Below are 18,297 nucleotides of genomic sequence, written 5' to 3'. Positions count from 1 at the left end.
CACGTTTAAAGGTGGTGAGGTGAATTTGCGGGCTACAATACGATAATATTTGTGCCATATATCACTCTTTAACAGTTTTCTTCCAAGCAGCCTTTTTTGCATCTCCGCATAGAGGACTGTATCCTCTTTAATGCCTTTGGATCAGGCCTATATCGGTGTCCAAATTCGGACACTTTTGTAGGTTTTCTCGATTACTATAGGAGATAGAGCCTTGCGGTTTTTGCATTACTGTGCAAATATCTTATGAAACGAAATATGCCATCGATAAAAATTTGACAGCTGTTATAGATTTTTATCTACAGAGTGATTTTGAAAATTTTGGATTTTTGACCCCCCTTGTATCTCCGTTATTATTTAACGTATAGAAAAACTAAAAAAAAAAGTATTCTATGGAAATTTCCATAGATACGATTATATAATCTGTTTTATTGTAATAATTTAAAATTTTGAGATAAAAAATAAACATATGTTTTTTTTAAATGGAACAATCTGTACATTTTTAAATAGAAAAATTCGCTTTATTTTTTCCTTTTTGAAAATAGATAACGTTATAGACTTATTTGTAAAAATGACTCCCTAAGGGACAATTTTTGTAAAAGAATTATGTATTATTTCAATTTTAATAAGTAGGCTACGGTCATGCATCTCTATGGAAACACTGTGCCATTGTTTTTAAAAAGATATGATATAAACTATTTGTTTTTAAATAAAGTTGTGTCTTTCTAGTTGTGCAGTGCAATTTGCATTTAGATTCAGAATGTCACCACAAAGAAATTACGAAAATTGAAAAATATGATATGTTAGTTTGAGTTAGTTGTGTGAGTTAAGATGAACATTGTGTTTTTTACAGTATAAGGAATTTTAAAAAGTTCTCTGCTTTTGTCCGATAGTGTATATTAAAATAACGGCCCATCCCGTAGGTATAGGAGAGTACTAAAGATATGAGGCTTGCCTCAACTTCGCCATTTGGAAAAAAATGTTTTACATTTATTTGTAATAATTTTTGCAATAAAGTCTTTATTATTTTTATATTGTACAGGAACTGTATCTAGAATATTGTAAAGAAATTGGGTAAGATACAGTGTTCTTAAAATAAAAAAGTTGGTATTAGTAACTATTACACCTATATAAAAAGTTTCTATTGAAAAAAATGTGTGAATAAAAAAGAAAGTTTAAGCTGTGGGGCTTTTAGCTTTACCGCCGCAGTTAAATATTTATATCTTCTACCTACAATATCAGTGGCTTATTTTCAGATATTTCATCGGATTGTCTTAGTGAACGTGACGAATTCGCCTACCTAAAACCAGTAAAGTGTCCAAATTGCTCAGTAGGATTTACAACAAAGACAGAACTATTTGTTCATCTGAAATTGAAGCACTCGGAAATATCAACGTTTATATGTGGAATTTGTCTAAATATCAGCAGTTCTGCAGGAGCTTTAAAAGATCACGTTTCGGAGTGTCGTCAAAAAACTCCCGCTACGCATAGATATTTCTGCCAAATATGTTATTTTGGCGATGACAATCACCGCAGCATGGAAAGTCACGTTTTGGTTCATAATTTTTTGTGGAAAGACTGCCAGAGAGAGGTAAGTTGATCAAGCTAGCCAAAAAAAAAAAACAAAAAAACAAAACCAAAAAAGTCATGTAAAGACTATAATAATAATAAGCTTTATTTCCAACAGGTTACATATACCCAGTTACAGGAAAATCAATTAAATATATAAATGAACGAATGCATGAATTGCATTAGAATCATGCAACTAAACTATAAAAGAACTATAAAAGAATTGCTATATAATAAAAAAAAAAGTAGTGAACTTGAGGAAATAAATAAATAATAAAAAATCAACACTAAATTAGAATAAGAATCAAGAATTAATTTAAATCAAAAAAGCAAAAAAAAAAAGAGTAAATAAATGTATTCAAGCTAAAAACTAAATAACTAAAAACTAAATAACCTAGCCTCGCCCACCGACCATACGCAGGTGATTCAAGATAAGTGCGAAATCGTCATGGTGAATGTCACAAGAATCAGCAATAGTATTAAAGTTTTGACACATAAAGTGAATAGGACTCTGGTACAGAATGTTGGACCTGGCTGTGTCCAAGTTAAAAGCTGGACACTGTCTGGATTCTGGGCGTGGTATATGAAAGCAAATCCTTTGCAAAAGGGATGGGCAGTCAATTTTATGGTTAAGTAAATTAAACAAGAATTTCACCGAATGCATTCCTCTCCTCTCCGCAAGTGACCGTTCAGTATATCTAGAGAGCAGCAGGTTATGGTCAAAACCCCTTGGAGGATAGACTCCATCCTTAAATGCCAAATATTTAAGGAATCGCCGTTGGACTGATTCTAATAGGTGAATGTGCTGGTTGTAAATGGGAGACCAAATGAAGGAGCAGTAGTCCAGCCTGGATCTAACAAATGCATAGTAGAGAGTTTTGGCAGTGGCAGTGTTCAAAAAAAGTTTGCAATTTCTAATAATAAAGCCTAGCATGCGAGTAGCTCTAGAAACAGTATCTTCGATGTGAGGGATAAAAGAAAATTTTTGGTCAAAGGTGATTCCAAGATCCTTGAAACAGGTAGACCTTGCCAGAGACTCTCCATTAACTGAGTAATTAAAGGCAATTGGACTTTTGATACGAAAGTAGCTGGCCACATTACACTTGGAAACATTAAGGTTAAGCCGGTTCAAAGTGCACCAATGGTGTACAGTATTGATGTTCTCTTGCAGTAGACCACAATCTGCTATAGAGTCAATCCTATGGAAAAGCTTTAGGTCATCAGCATATGCTAACCGAGAGCAATTGAGGGTGTAGATCAAGTCATTAGCGAAAACGTTAAAGAGAAGGGGGCCCAAGTTAGAGCCCTGAGGAACTCCAGAGGTGGGTGAAAAACAAGCAGATCTAAAGCCTTCGACCACTACAAACTGAGAGCGGTCAACTAAATAGGAGTTAAGGAGCTTTATCAAGCAATAATTTATAGGGAAAAGGCGTCAGCCAGTGTGATAGGGTAAGATGAAAGAAATTTTAGGAAGAAAAAACGATAATTAACAATGGTGACTAGTGTTTTTTTTTAATAGATAGGTCAAAAAAATTATTTGAATTATTTTTTATGTAAATATTGTTTTTTTTTTAATATTTAACCCTTAAAATTTTCTTCTAAAGTGTATAAATTGCTCTTTTCGTAAAACGCGACTGCCGACAAGGGATTTAACGCTGCTATGTTTTTATATTATTAAGGCATTTTGAATTTTTTTTTTTATATAAAAAATATTTAATTTTGACATTAATTTGAGGTAACTTGTAATGTGTTTTAGACCTTTGAAGCACAGTATAATTATCTCTTCTATAATAGGTAAATGGGTGCCTGTTACACGCTGAGCAACTTCATTGGTCTGCAAGCTAAACTAAATAGACGAATTCATAAGTGGTAGGGCAACCCCTTGTTCTAGAGGCGATAAATTACCTCTAAAAGCGAAAGAATCAATATCAATCAACGGCATGGAATTGATCATGCAAAGCGACGGGAAAATATCGGATTAAAAATCTATAAGATATCCATATTATAGTTAACATGGCAAGTGACAAAATAGAAATGGCCCTAAGTCCCCGGCAGCCTGAAAAATTGGTACATGGAATGTGCGAACCATGTATAAAAGCGGCAGAGCGCACAATAGAGTCAAAGAGATAGAAAGACTAAAGATTAATATACTAGGTCAGCGAAACTCGGACAATGTACAATTCGAAGCCATACAATCTACTATTTCGGAAATGCCACCAAGACACAGAAGTGCAGTGGATGTAATCATAATTCCCATCCTTAAAAGTGCAGTAAAAGCATCCATTCCCTTCTCAAACAGAATGTTATTCCTTCAGCTGGAAGCGCATTCACTTGATCAAAATATCATACAAGTATATGCACCAACAGCAGTGCGTTGCGTGCGTCCCGTTATGCAAACATAATGAGACTGTGGAAGAATTTTACCAACAATCGGAGACCCTGATAAGGTTGACTAAGAAAAATGAAGTGACATTAATAAGGGAGGTCTTCAATCTAAAGGTCGACAGAGGTAAGGTGTCAAACATTGTGAGCGGATATGGATTGGAAACTAGAAATAAGAGAGAGGAGCGTCTCATACGCTTTTGTCAGGATTAAAAACTATTGATAAATAATCTTTTTTCGAACTGTCCTGCCCCCCTCCCCCGCAGACTTTACACCTGGAAGTCGCCAGCAGACTCAAAAGCAATAAATGTAAGAAATCAGATTGACTTCATCGCCATTCCAGAATGGTTCAGCGATTCAATCAGATCAGTGAAAACCTATCCCGGGACTGACGCTAATTTGAATCGTATCACAGTGGTAGGGAACCTAATAATCAAATTAAAATATATAGAAGGCAAGGCTAACAAAGCCAAACTAAATCTTAAGAAATTAAAGGATCTATTAAACAACAATAAATCAACATTAAACAAGTGCAAGAATTCTTAACAACATCTTAAATGTGCAATACATGCAGTTGCTAAATGGAAGAAAATAAAGGAGCTGCTTAGGTGACAAACAAGAATACTTCTGTTACCCGTAAAGAAGAGGGAATTAAATCCTTGATATCAAGGAGGAAAAAAAAACATAAATGCAAGAATTAAATGAAGTACCAAGAAACAATAGGCAATGTAAAACAAAGATAAAGGAAGCAAAGAAATCTTGGCGGAAGATGATAGGTGATGACGGAAAGATCAAAGAGCTTGCAACTAAAAGGAAAACCAGTAATGCCCACCCAAGAATAACAGTTACCTTATATCAGACGACCTGAAGCTCATTGAGACGTGGAAATATTAAGTAGATCGACGATACGTAGTTTAACGATAAACGCAGAGTGACAGAAGATCGAGATAACCATATGATTGGACCAGAAATACTAAGGTCTGTAGTGGAAAAAGCCAAACACAACATAATATAGGGCGAGATCATAAAACTCGTAAATGGATGACCACTTCCTCGATTTCTAACAGGTCTTTTTAACACTTTTTACGACAAAGGGAAGAATGCCTACAATCAACCTCCAAGGCATACTTAAAATACCAAGCGTAAAATAATGTGCTCAACATCGATTAATAAGCCTGAAAAACATATTACGAAAGCTTTTACCATACATAACAGAATATATAACAAATATGAATCAAATACATCGAAGTGACAATTTGGGTTCTGAAGCGGCTGAATAGCTGAAGATAAGCGGTGTTCAGTATGATATTTTTAATTCAAAGATGCATAGACATGCACAAGGATGTCCACTTGTGTTTCATCGACTTCTCTGCGAATCGAAGTCTTATTATGTTTGATAATGTCAAACATAATAAAGTTATGAAAGTGCTTAGGAAGATGCATATAGATAGCAAGGATCTCCGCATAATAACCAGTATCTATTGAAACCAAAGTGTTGAAATAAAGATAGGCAACTTTATCTCAACACTGCGGCACATAGGCAACAGGGATGCGTTCATTCACCGCTTCTATTTAATTTAAACTCTAAACAAATCTTCAGAGAAGTACTGGAAAAAGCTTCGGACAGTATAAAGTTGAACCGTGAGACAATAAGAAGAAATAAACCTAATAATAACATTAGATATGCTGATGATACAGTTATCGCAAACAGCGGCACCGAGCTTAAAAAATGTATGCAAAGCATACACACAGCATGTCAACAATATGGCCTAAAACTAAATCCATGGTCATTAGCAGGACACAACATATTACAGTCAACACCAAATAAGATCATTTAACAGAAATAAGAACACGCGAAACGCGTTCAAAACTGCGAAAGCATGGATTGATGCAGAGAATAGGTAAAAACAAAGAAATAATCTTCACAGTATAGAAACGTAAATTTCAATACTTTGGATCATAAGGCGTCTAAGTACCGCCTATTAAAGTTAATAGTCTAAGGAAGAGTCGTCGACAGTAGGAGGGGACCGTGAAGAAGACGACACTCATGGATGTAAAGGGTGTTTTTTTGAGAGGTATACAAATTTGAAGTAAAATAAAACTATAAAAAAAAATTTATTGACATGGTATTGGTTTTATTTAAAAGATATTGTTATGCCATTAGTGCTTAAAAATTATTTCGGGCATATGAGCGCCACGGCTGGTTCGAATGTAGCGTAATCGGGAAGTCCAATTTTCGACCACTTTTTCAAGCATCTGGGGCCGTATCTCGGCAATAACGCGGCGAATGTTTGCTTCCAAGTGATCCAACGTCTGTGGTTTATCTTTGAAGACATGTGACTTCACATATCCCCAAAGAAAGTAATCCAGGGGTGTGAGATCACACGATCGTGGAGGCCAGTTCACAGGTCCATTGCGTGAAATTATGCGATCATGAAATGTTTCCCGCAATAAATTAATAGTGTCACGCGCTGTGTGGCATGTTGCACCATCTTGTTGAAACCAAAGCTCTGCCACATCAAGTCGGTTCAACTGAGGAACAAAAAAGTCGGCAATCATGGCTCTATAACGTTCTCCATTGACTGTAACATTCTGGTCGTTATCATCTTTAAAAAAAATTTGGGCCAATGATTCCTCCTGACCATAAAGCGCATCAAACTGTGACTTTTAATGGATGTAAGGGCGTCTCAACAAAAGCTTCTGGATTTTCTCCACTCCAAATTCGGCAATTTTGCTTATTGACCAAGCCTTTCAACTAAAAATGAGCCTCATCGCTGAACAAAATTTTGGCTTGAAAAAATGGGTCAAGCTGAATACTGTTTTCCGCCCATTCACCGAACGTACGGCGCGCATAATGGTCACGCGGTTTCAGTTCTTGCACAAGTTGGACCTTGTAAGCTCGCAAGCCAAGATCTTGCCGCAAAATATTCCACAAAGTGGATGGGCACAGCCCCAGTTGTTGTGCACGATGGCGAATCGACTCATTCGGGTCCTCTTCAACACTATGCTCCACAGCAGCAATAACTTCTTCTGTGCGCACTGTAAAACATGGTTTTTTTGAATAACTTGCTCGGATGGCCGATTATGTCGACCGTAAAATGGACGCAGCGCACGGTAAGTTTCGCGAAATGAACTATGATTTTCAAAATATATTTGCACAATTTGAAAGCGTTGTTCTGGATTAAGTTTATTCATTGTGAAATGGCAAACTGTACTGACCACGAATACACCACCAACTGTCAAATTGACAATCACCAGAAACAGTTTTGACAACTTAAAATCCAAACCTCTAAAAAAAACACCCTTTATAAACTACGTCATTCTACGACAAAAGTTCGGATTAACATCGATAGAATTGGTTAGAGGCACTGCAAGCAAAGTCAAAAATAGCCTTGTTAATAGCCTACGTCCGACACGAATAAGGCAACGGAAGAAAAAGATAATAGACAAACTTTTCAGAGAAAATGTTATTTTGGTGATCATAATGGAGAGATGAGTCGCCTATGTTAATTATAATTATTAATTTATATGTATCTTAATGGAATATGTATAACATATTTACATCTTTTCGGGTTAATCTATAAACATCTTTATTAACAAAATCTTTCGAATTTAAAAAAAATATTTCAAAACATTCACTATTGCAAATAAATTGGCAATACAAGTTTTATTTTATTTATTACTTGTAGTTCTTTTAGTTTCTTAATATATAAAATTTCTACGGAGAGCGTCTGTTCCTTCCCCCGTACTGTTTTTTTGGTCTTTTGCTGCTGAAGTACCTAGTGCTTCTGAGTCCAGTATGTATCTCCCAAATATTTTGGACACAAGGCCTTAAAAGAGTAAATGACATGTCGGACTGTTTCTGGTTCCATTTCGCACAATCGGCAATTAAGGTCTCGATTGTACACTTCAGTTCTGTTCAGGTGTCTTTTAACCCAAGCCATGTGTCGCGTTCTGAGACCACTCAGTGTTCTGAGTTTGTTCTTTCCAAATGTAGGGAGCTCTCTAGCCATTTTTTGTCTCTTTTAAAGTTCATAAACGTGTTTCAACTCTTCAGCTGTCTCATTTCTATTCAGTGAGCTTGATGTTTTCTTTTCACTCAGTCCTTGATCTCCCCGCGTATGGTGCTTCTTGGCACTCTTAGTGCAGGTTTCGGTCCGATGTAAGGTGCCGTAGAATCTTTTTTTACTAGTTCATCGGCTTGTGTCAGAACCCATATAAGCCTAACTTTGTTGTTTTGAGTTGCGCATTCCTAGGGTTTTCAGTTTTATGAGTCATCCAAAGCAGCTTTGATGTAAGCCTAGGGTTCGATAAGAGCCTTAGGACGGCTTGGCTATCTGTTATTATTAGGATCTGTTTATTAGTGTTTGCTCTCCTAATGTTTTTCCTAAGATATTCTAATATCGTAAATATTTATGTCTAAAAAACTGACCTGTCTTCCAAGCGGATGGTCGGCAGGATGACCATCTATCTATCCAGGGTCTACTAACATCTGGTAGTATGACGTATATGATGGTCACTAGATGGTAGTACACCCTGAATCGTCCTTTCTCCAGGTCTTGTATAACGCCGTATCCGCCGTAAGTAGGCCAGTAGTCCTTGTTTGTCAGGTTATTTGTTTAAAAAAAATTGGGATATAATGTACTTGAGTTATACGAATTATTAAAAAATATCTGAAAAGTTTACTATAAACATAGGTTCGGGTGACATAAATTTAAACAAATTAAAAAACAGTAAAGAAAGAATTGATAATCCTATGGTTGGAGTTTTTGGAGAGACACTCAAATCACAAAACAGTTTTACCACTAACTGTTTTGAGTTTTCTAACTTTTCTGAGTTTTGCTCTTTATTTTATTTTCGACACTCTTCTATTCACGACACGTGTTCAGAATAAAATAAAGAGTTTTGATTACTGTTTTGTTATGCAAATAGTTGGGTCTTTAAATATTTTTATATGACTGGTTAAAAGGAGACTGATCTCCGCGCTTTCCAAAGGATGTGGGGTATACGCAAAATTGAACGATAACTGGGTTCGCAAAGTAGCTACCTCGGCGTTATTGGTCAGAAGTGTTTTTGTGAAGTGAAATCTAAATTCCTTCTATCATATATGCTTCTCATATATCTCATATATCCGCATATACCTATGCGGTCTGATTTAATGTGTCTACTTTACAAAGACGCTGCTGAGTAGATAAGAAATTAGAAAACTAAATTTTGTTTTAAATCTTACAAGTCCTGTATTTTGGAAACGAGACAATTTAGGCCTTATGTTTATAGCAACCTTTTATTATTTTGATTTAAGGAACATAATTTTTTATTACCTTAATTTTTTGCTGTATATTTAATGAATATTTTGTATAAAGCTAAATTTTATGATATATTTAATAATAATATTCGTCATAGTTAAGTAATTTTTACAAATTTAAAATGATATAAAACCTGTAACTAATAAGTGCACACACATTGTAAACCATTGTGCACAAAATTACTCCTATGTAATAAAAATATGCTTAAATCACTAAAATTTCTTGATGTTCGTTTTGCGTTTTAGATTCGAAATTTTGATCCAGAAGATTATATCCAATTGAATCCAAATTTCATTGCCACTTCAGCTTCTCCAATCAAATATTTCTCTTGTCTGGAATGTTACTCAGTTAAATTTGATTCTTTTAGAAAGTTTTCGGAGCATAGAAGAGAGTTTCATTCGGTATTTCATTGTGATTTGTGCAATAAGGTATTATTATTTGTATTTATAGATGCAATTTTATATATTAATATAAATTATTCTAGTTTTATAGCAGAAATGCATCACTACGGAAGCACGCCAATACCGCGCATAAGGGTCATCCAAGTATCACCTGTCAGATTTGTATGAAAACAAAGGCTTCCAAGTATCATTTGGCTCAACACTTTGCTGACATACATCAGCTTGATAACACTAAAATACCGGGTTTACAGAATGTTCAATATGAAAATCACGATGTAGCTAAGGAGAATATTGCTATAGCTGAAATTGAGCCGCAGCTCTTAAGAGATTCTGCAAAACAGGTAAGAAGTATTTTTTATTTATTTATTTACTCAAAATCGATTTATGAATTATCCTATCGTTTGACAAATCTCTTATTTTCTTAGTTGCACCTAGTTGTGCAAACAACTGTGCGTTCAGAAAAGACACATTTGACTTAAACTTTGGATATATTCACACTATCAGCAAAAAAAAGCAATCTGCAGTGCCTCTTCCATTTCAATGGAAATCGACGTAATTCCGTGAGTGGAAGATAGTTTTCTGCAATAATATTCTGTGATTTGTCGATTTTGTCACGGAATAGTGCTGTTAAAGCCTAATCGCAGTATAGCTTCTATGTTAACTAGCTTGATTGTATTAGGTCATATCTTTATAAGGACATCAAATAACCAGACTTTATCGGCTTTATTTAAATATTGGTCACACGATAACCCTGTAGATCTGATAAATATTATTACTGTGCACATTAAAATAATTCAGATTTGGCATGGTAAAAACAAAGAAAATCAAGAGATATGAAAAATGTCGCTATTGATAATCAAATTTTAAAGATTGCTGAAGCTTAGGATAGGTTGATTAGTTATTTTTATTTAAATAAAAAAGTAGCTTCAGGCTGTAATAGTGTAAAGGATACTGCCAGAGCATTTGGAATCACTCTTGCAAGAATAACTTATTTCACACTAATTGAAACATATTTAAGATAGTGCATTTCGTTCGGGATTGCTGCACCTAAAATCCTTTTCAATACATTCCAGTGGGCGCTTGGAGCTCGTTTTCTTGGTTGTACCAGCCTTTTAATTAATTAAAAATTAAATTTTAATTAAAAATTAAAGTTTTCATTTAAAATTTTGTGTACATTTTAGCACAGCGAATGTTTTAGCGAGTAGGATCCGCTGTTATATGCGGCTAAACCACAGAAGCCTACACTACACCTTTGTTGTTCACTAAGTAGCCGTCTCTGTCTCCCTGTTTACTAATGCAGGCTTATTTGAAACCTACCACGCCTCTCTAGCCGTAACATTGGTCACGAAATCCTTATAATCTACTAACGCAGGTATCATATAGTCAGTAATCGTGAGAAAAGGAGGCTTCTATTCTAGACGGCCACTGATCCAATTTTCGGTCAGAGTCGCAAACCCATCTCGAATTCTCAGTTTCTTCGTACAGAGGCACTAAACCGAAGTCCGCCGAAAGCTCTCTACAGGGTGTTTCTTAACCTATACGCATAAACTTGGGAAATTATTGCTGACGGCAAATAATGACTAATAGTGAAAAAAAAATGTAGTAAAATAGTTTTAGTTACGGAGATAAACGACTTATTAATTAAAATGTAAAAAAAAAAACGTAAATTCACCAAAATAAATGTTTATTTAACTATTATAGTAACTGTCCGAAGTTATTTCCATGACTTTCAATACATAATTGAGCACGCCTAATCCAAGAGTTGCAGACAGCAGCTAATCCAAGTTGTAGTCGAATTTCCTCGGCGGCAGCAAATATCCGATTTCTTAATTCTTATTCATTGTCAACTTCGGTTATATACGCCAGAGATTTTAGGTGGCCCCAAAAATAAAAGTCAAGCGGAATAAGGTCGGGTGATCGAGGAGGCCATCCAATTGGACCACCTCGGCCTATCCATTGTTCGGGGCACATTCGATCCAAATGCCGTCGCACTGGTCGCGCAAAATGCGGTGGAGCACCATCGTGAAGAAACCACAAATTCTGCCTAATGTGAAGAGGGACTTCTTCAAGGAGTACCGGCAAATTTTGTCGCAAGAATTGTAAATAAAGAGCACCAGTTAGACGATTATCCAAAATGAAAGGGCCAATAAGTATTCCGTTTACAATTCCAGCCCACACATTTACTGAAAATCGTTGTTGAAAGTTTGTTCGCCGAATGGCATGCGGATTTTCAACTGCCCAAAAATGCGTGTTGCGAAAATTGTGAATACCATTGCGTGTGAAAATTGTTTCATCCGTAGCTAAAATATTCCTGGTAAAGTTTGGGTTTAACTGCTGCTGATGCAACAACCACTCGCAAAAGTTTACTCGAGGCGCATGATCCCTTGGAAGTAAAGCTTGTACCCTTTGAACGTGAAATGGATACAGTAATTCATGCCTTAAAATCCGCCAAACTGTGACTGGTTAAAATCCAAATTGCGTTGCAATTGTTCTAATGCTTATGTCAGGATGCTCTTCGATGATATCTAAAATCAAATTCTCCAGATTTAAAATGCGCCTAGGTCTAATGGCTCCACCATGTTGCCCTGGCCTCGGCCGCAAATTTCCAGTTTCTCTACCCCGCTGAACCACACGCAAAAAAGCTTCACGCGACGGATGATACCTATGAGGAAACCTTTGTGCATAAAGATTAGCTGCAGCCACACTGTTTTGTCTTGATTCCCCGTATGCCAGTAACATGTCCATTAGTTCCTCATTTGAAAAATTATGCGGCATAATTTTAATAAAAAACGAAATACGACCACAACTGTATCAACTGATAGCAAAGTAGGTACTACTAAACATAATAAACATCATCCGGACTTGTTTACTTCTTAATTTGAAAACAAAATTCCATCTGATAAAGTTATTAAATTTTTGTGAAAAAAAAAGAAATATTTCAGAAACTAAAAATATTTTACTTAATTTTTTTTTCACTATTAGTCATTATTTATCATTAGCAATAATTTCCCAAGTTTATGCGTATAGGTTAAGAAACACCCTGTATATTAACTTAATTTTTTTAGCATAATCAGCCCTTCCGTAAATACGCCACTTATAACAGGCACTAAAATATATAATATTCATTGTTAAGTTTTATTTTCATAAATTATACATACTGACAATAAATTGAATAAATTTCTTTTCTATTAAGAATATGGCCATTGCATTGAGCCTGTCTTCAGACATAGAGCTTCTAAAAAAAGTTTTTACATGTTTTAAGGTAGACAAATATCTCTCATGATCGGTCGTTGTTTTGTTTTTTTTTGTAATTTCTAACATAGGATAAGTTTGTACAGTAGCTTCAAATTGGTCCTGCGGCAATGTGCGCCTAAAAGATTTAAGAATTTTTAATTTTGGCATCAAACAATGTTGCTGCGCAGAAATTATCCTTAAAATCAAATCGCTCTTTGACTAGAGGCTAAAATTGTGTCACATACCTCTTTGGCAATAACACTTTGTTTACATCCCGCTAGAATTGTTTTTTTTTTCGTTTTGCTGGAGGTTGTTCCTCTGCGTCATTGAAGTCCCTGAACATCTAATGTGAATAATTTGTCCTTCAAACTACTCTATTGCTGCCTGCATTTGTAAACTTCGTTCGAGTTTGAGCTTATCAGCATACCAATAATGGCGCAAAAGTATCACCATACCAATTTTTTAAAAATGAAAAAAAAAAACCAATCCAGAGGCATAGTCCTGCTTTGCACTAGCATTGTCAAAAGCATCCTAGAAACACATCATCGAAAACAAAGATAAACAAGGATTTCGGAAGAACAGTCCGATAACTGATGCCCTGTTGACCGGACCAGACAAGTCAGTGAAAACTTGTGATATATTTTAAGAGTATACAGGGTGTCTCACGACGAATAGACGCGATCGATATCTCGGAAACTAATTTTTCAAAAATTGTGAAAATTTGGCAACATGGCAAAGTCAATGGGGGCTACACAACTAAAATATTTTGACAGTTGTGACGTTTCCGGTTATACCGGAAGTAGGTGTCAACTTCGTTATTTTAAATAGAACACCCTGTATATTTTTACATTTTTTGCTTTTACGTGAAATTCTAAGTATATTTTGTGTATAATGTCCTATACCTAAGTGTAACCGTTTTTGACATATTTTTAATTTCATGTGAAAAACTATGTTTATAAGCCCTAACATAATTACCGATTACTCCCTTTTAGTAGCCTTTATTTATTGCTTAGTTTTGGTTTTATTTTAGAGGAAGGACCACTTTAAAAGACTATTTTAATATTTGGCTAAAAAAAAGATACAGGGTGGTCAAAAACTAGCATTAAAAATTAAAATGAAAAAATCATTAAAAGTCAATTTTTTTAAATGGAAACCCCCTATTTTTATAATTTTTTCATAAAGATAATTAAAAATAAGGATAACTTTGTATAAAGTTATCTAGTCTAAAAATTGATAGTTTTCGAAGTATTGGCAGTTTAAATTTGGCCTAATATTAAAAGCCGTATAGTAACACGACTCAAGGATTGTTGATTAGTTGGGCATGACGGTTGTCATAGTAACCGCTAGAAGCGGCAGTAAGACAATGGATTATATGCATTAAATTTATAAGTTACTTGCTATTTAAGTTTTCTTTGTAAAAGTGTAATTTAATTAAAAAGTGTACATTTCTGTTATAATCCATTATCTTACTGCCGCTTCTAGCGGTTACTATGATAACCGTCATGCCCAACTAATCAACAATCCTTGAGTCGTGTTACTATACGGCTTTTAATATTAGGCCAAATTTAAACTGCCAATACTTCGGAAACTATCAATTTTTGAACTAGATAACCTTATACAAAGTTATCCTTATTTTTAATTATCTTTATGAAAAAATTATAAAAATAGGGGGTTTCCATTTAAAAAAATTGACTTTTAATCATTTTTTCATTTTAATTTTTAATGCTAGTTTTTGACCACCCTGTATCTTTTTTTTAGCCAAATATTAAAATAGTCTTTTAAAGTGGTCCTTCCTCTAAAATAAAACCAAAACTAAGCAATAAATAAAGGCTACTAAAAGGGAGTAATCGGTAATTATGTTAGGGCTTATAAACATAGTTTTTCACATGAAATTAAAAATATATCAAAAACGGTTACACTTAGGTATAGGACATTATACACAAAATATACTTAGAATTTCACGTAAAAGCCAAAAATGTAAAAATATACAAGGTGTTCCATTTAAAATAACGAAGTTGACAGCTACTTCCGGTATAACCGGAAATGTCACAACTGTCAAAATATTTTAGTTGTGTAGCCCCCATCGACTGTGCCATGCTGCAAAATTTTCAAAATTTTTGAAAAACTAGTTTCCGAGATATCGATCGCGTCTATTCGTCGTGAGACACCCTGTATATTTAAGAGTTATATATAAAAAGCAAAAGAGATAATTTACTCAGTTGCTTTATTCCGAATGAATTTTCAACGTACGTTATATTTACATATACAACTGGTGTCCCGGTTCATGTGGGAAATCTCTCGGATCCAGGTAGAACAACAACAAAAGTATTTTTTAGGACACCACTGTATTTTTAGGAACATGTATTATTTTAAATTAAATGACTTACATCGAAATTTCTCTGTTCTTTAAATAACTAGCGTACTTATCTCATTTAAAAAAAAATAAAAAAAAACATTGGCTCGTTTATTATTTGTTTTCTCCAAAACGGCTCATTTTATCGATAATTTATTTATTTATTTATTTATTTACACCACTCCACAGAATAAATTCCAATTAATGAGTGGGAAAATTACAACAATAAATTACAAAACATAGGTATCTTAAGAAAATTAAAAAGAATACAATATTATCAATAATTACAAGCAAATGGTATTAAAAGAAATATAGACAAAGTAAATTAAAAGTAAAACATCTAGGAAAAGTGTACTCTTTTAATTTCCGACAAACTGCAATTAAAGATGTCACACTGATCCAGAACAGAGTCATGTATGTTACATGCTCTGCGCAGAGGAGAAAATTTACAAATGTTGGTTCTAGGTCTTGATAGGTAAAAAGTTGATGTATTCCTTGCTGATATGCGAGGCACATGAAAATTTAGTTGCTGATATTTACCAACTTAAATAAAAATTGCAAATCAGCGGATTTTCGCCGATCCTCCAGCAAAGCAAACGAAAATCTTTCTAATAAACGCTGATGTGGGAAACCAATTTCTGGGTACACTCCGTCACTCTTGTACCAAAGATATTTGAGAAATTTTCGTTGAATATTTTCAAGTTCATGAATATGATTTGTATAATATGGTGACCAAACTTGGGATGCATATTCCAATATTGATCTGACATAAAAAAAGTACAGGATTTTTAGACTAAGAACATTATTAAAATTTTGCGAGTTCCTGATGATATATCCCAACATTCTATAACTGCGCTTGACAATATCTAAAATATGCGGTTGAAAAGAGAAAGAGCTGTCAAAGATCACCCCTAAATCTCTAAATTCAGTTGATCTAGGCAGAATAACATCATCTATGGTATAGTTGTAAGTAATGAAGTTTTTCTTTAAGCCAAATGAGACAACATTACATTTAGCCGCATTAATGGGTAGATTATTATTTTTACACCATGTATTCAAAAGACTTAAATTATTTTGTAGCTGCTCACAATCCAAAATAGAGTCAATTCTAATATATAGTTTTTTGTCATCTGCGTACAGCAGGCTATTAACATCAAGTTGGTCAGATATTGTATTAATGAATGAGTTGAAAAGAAGTGGTCCCAGAATTGAGCCCTGTGGGACTCCGGAAGTGGCAACTATCTGCACCGAACTACGACCAAAACATTCCACGTGTTGTGGTCGCTCGGTAAGATAGGACTGTAAAAGATTTGACAAAGAAGAAGAAAATCCATAATATAGGTCGAAATTATTAATGAGAATGTTGTGGTCTAGTCGGTCAAATGCTTTTGAAAAGTCTGTATAAATAACATCGACTTGAGAGTTTGCATTTATTGATTCGGTGATATATTCTGTAAGAGAAATCAAATTTGTAGTGGTAGATCTACCTTTCATGAATCCATGTTGTCGAGTATTTATAAGACTCCCCATCTTAGGATATAAAGCAGAATGAAGTGCGCGCTCAAAACATTTGGAGAAGTTATTTATTATTGTGATAGGCCGGTAATTTTCAACCATGTTTTTGTCATTCTTTTTATGTATGGGAACAATTTTAGACGACTTCCAAAGATCAGGAAAACATTCTTGTTTAAGGGCCAAGTTAAAAAGAATTGTTAATGGTTTTGCAAAAACATGTCTACAGTCTGATAAAAGAAATGCGGGTATTTTGTCAGGTCCAACTATCGGTGTGGGTTTTATAGTTTTTAAAGCACTTAATACCTCGTTTTCAGTAAATCTAGTTATGGTTATGCACTCCGGGTACGGTGTCTGAATATTATTAGAGTTAGAGGCTTGAGGTGAACTAAAAGTCGTGTATGAGCTCCGAAAGAAAGCTGCAAATGCATCAGTAATACTCTGCGGATCCGATAACAAAGTTCCTTGTTAATCAAACATATTTTGGGGCAGGGAGTTATTTTTTTGTGAACTCCGAATTAACTTCCAAAAGTTATTAGGCTGCGAGTTTAAATCATTCTCAAGTCTCGCACAGTATTGTTTGTATGACAGCTCAACATTTCTTTTTATTTTAGAACGCAATTCTCGAAAATTTATTAAATCTTGTTGAAAATGAAAGCGTCTAAATTTTATCCAAAATTTATGTTTTTGTTTTATGTCTCTTACTATTTCAAAAGAAAACCAGGGCGGGTAGGTACGAGCTCTTTTTGCAGTTTTCGGAACATACATATCAAGACAAGAATAAATCTTCAAATAGAAAATGCTCATAGCAGTATTAACATCTTTAACCGCTTCCAAATCACTCCAATCAACTCTAAGAAAACTGTCATACAACAATCTGAGGTCAGCTTTTTTAAAGTTATAAAAAATATTATCTATTTTACAGTTATTAAACTTTTTGTCAGGGGTATAATTGAACCTTATAAATAACGAAGGATGGATAGCTTCCTCGTCAACCAAGAAGTCGTAGCATCGCTCCACAGTACAGAATTGAGGCTCTGATGTAATGACCAGATCCAATAATTTACCTTGAGAATTTTTAATAAAATTTACCTGATTCCAGTCAAAAAAGTTTAAAGTATAAATAATCTGGTTTAATCTGTTGGATGATAATGAATTTTCCGAATAATTAATATACTCAGGTATATTAAAGTCTCCTAGCAAAATTATTTTTGAGTTGAAAAGATAGGTTAAAGAAGATAAGTATTCAAAAATATTTTCATATATATCAGCATTAAGTCCGGGTGGTATGTATATTAAAATAACATATAAATAAGAGTGCTCAAATATAATTTTTATACCTATGATTTCAATAATATTTTTAAGGTTATAAGAAAGCGCCAAGTTTAACTTTACCACCGAAAATGACTGCTTTACTGCTAATGCCACCCCCCCGCCCCTCTTCTCGGACATCTCTGCATAGTTTCTATCGCAGCGGTAGACAGAGTACGCATTCGGAAAAAGTTCCGAGCTATAAATCCCATCATTCAGCCAAGTCTCGGCC

General features: G+C 34.5%; 1 protein-coding gene across 4 annotated transcripts in view; it reads left to right on the top strand.

Moving 5' to 3' along the window:
• The window catches only part of LOC126748526 (zinc finger protein 26-like), a 111,685-nt gene that overhangs the window by 22,478 nt on the left and 70,910 nt on the right, over positions 1 to 18,297 (top strand). For 3 of the 4 annotated variants that reach the window (XR_007664756.1, XR_007664755.1, XM_050457822.1), the window contains exons 4-6: positions 1,254 to 1,588; positions 9,500 to 9,682; positions 9,739 to 9,996. Coding sequence is in view for 2 of the 4 variants with exons in the window: in XM_050457822.1 (XP_050313779.1) it covers positions 1,254 to 1,588; positions 9,500 to 9,682; positions 9,739 to 9,996 (776 nt within the window). In the remaining 2 variants the exon portion in view is untranslated. Of the gene's footprint in view, positions 1 to 1,253; positions 1,589 to 9,499; positions 9,683 to 9,738; positions 9,997 to 18,297 lie in introns of those variants that run through there. The other variant, XM_050457839.1, reaches the window with a different exon arrangement.

Source organism: Anthonomus grandis, chromosome 2 (assembly GCF_022605725.1).
Source record: "Anthonomus grandis grandis chromosome 2, icAntGran1.3, whole genome shotgun sequence".
Lineage (NCBI taxonomy): Eukaryota > Metazoa > Arthropoda > Insecta > Coleoptera > Curculionidae > Anthonomus > Anthonomus grandis.
The sequence above is the reverse complement of the archived record's forward strand: the minus strand, read 5'-3'. Positions and strand labels throughout refer to the sequence as shown.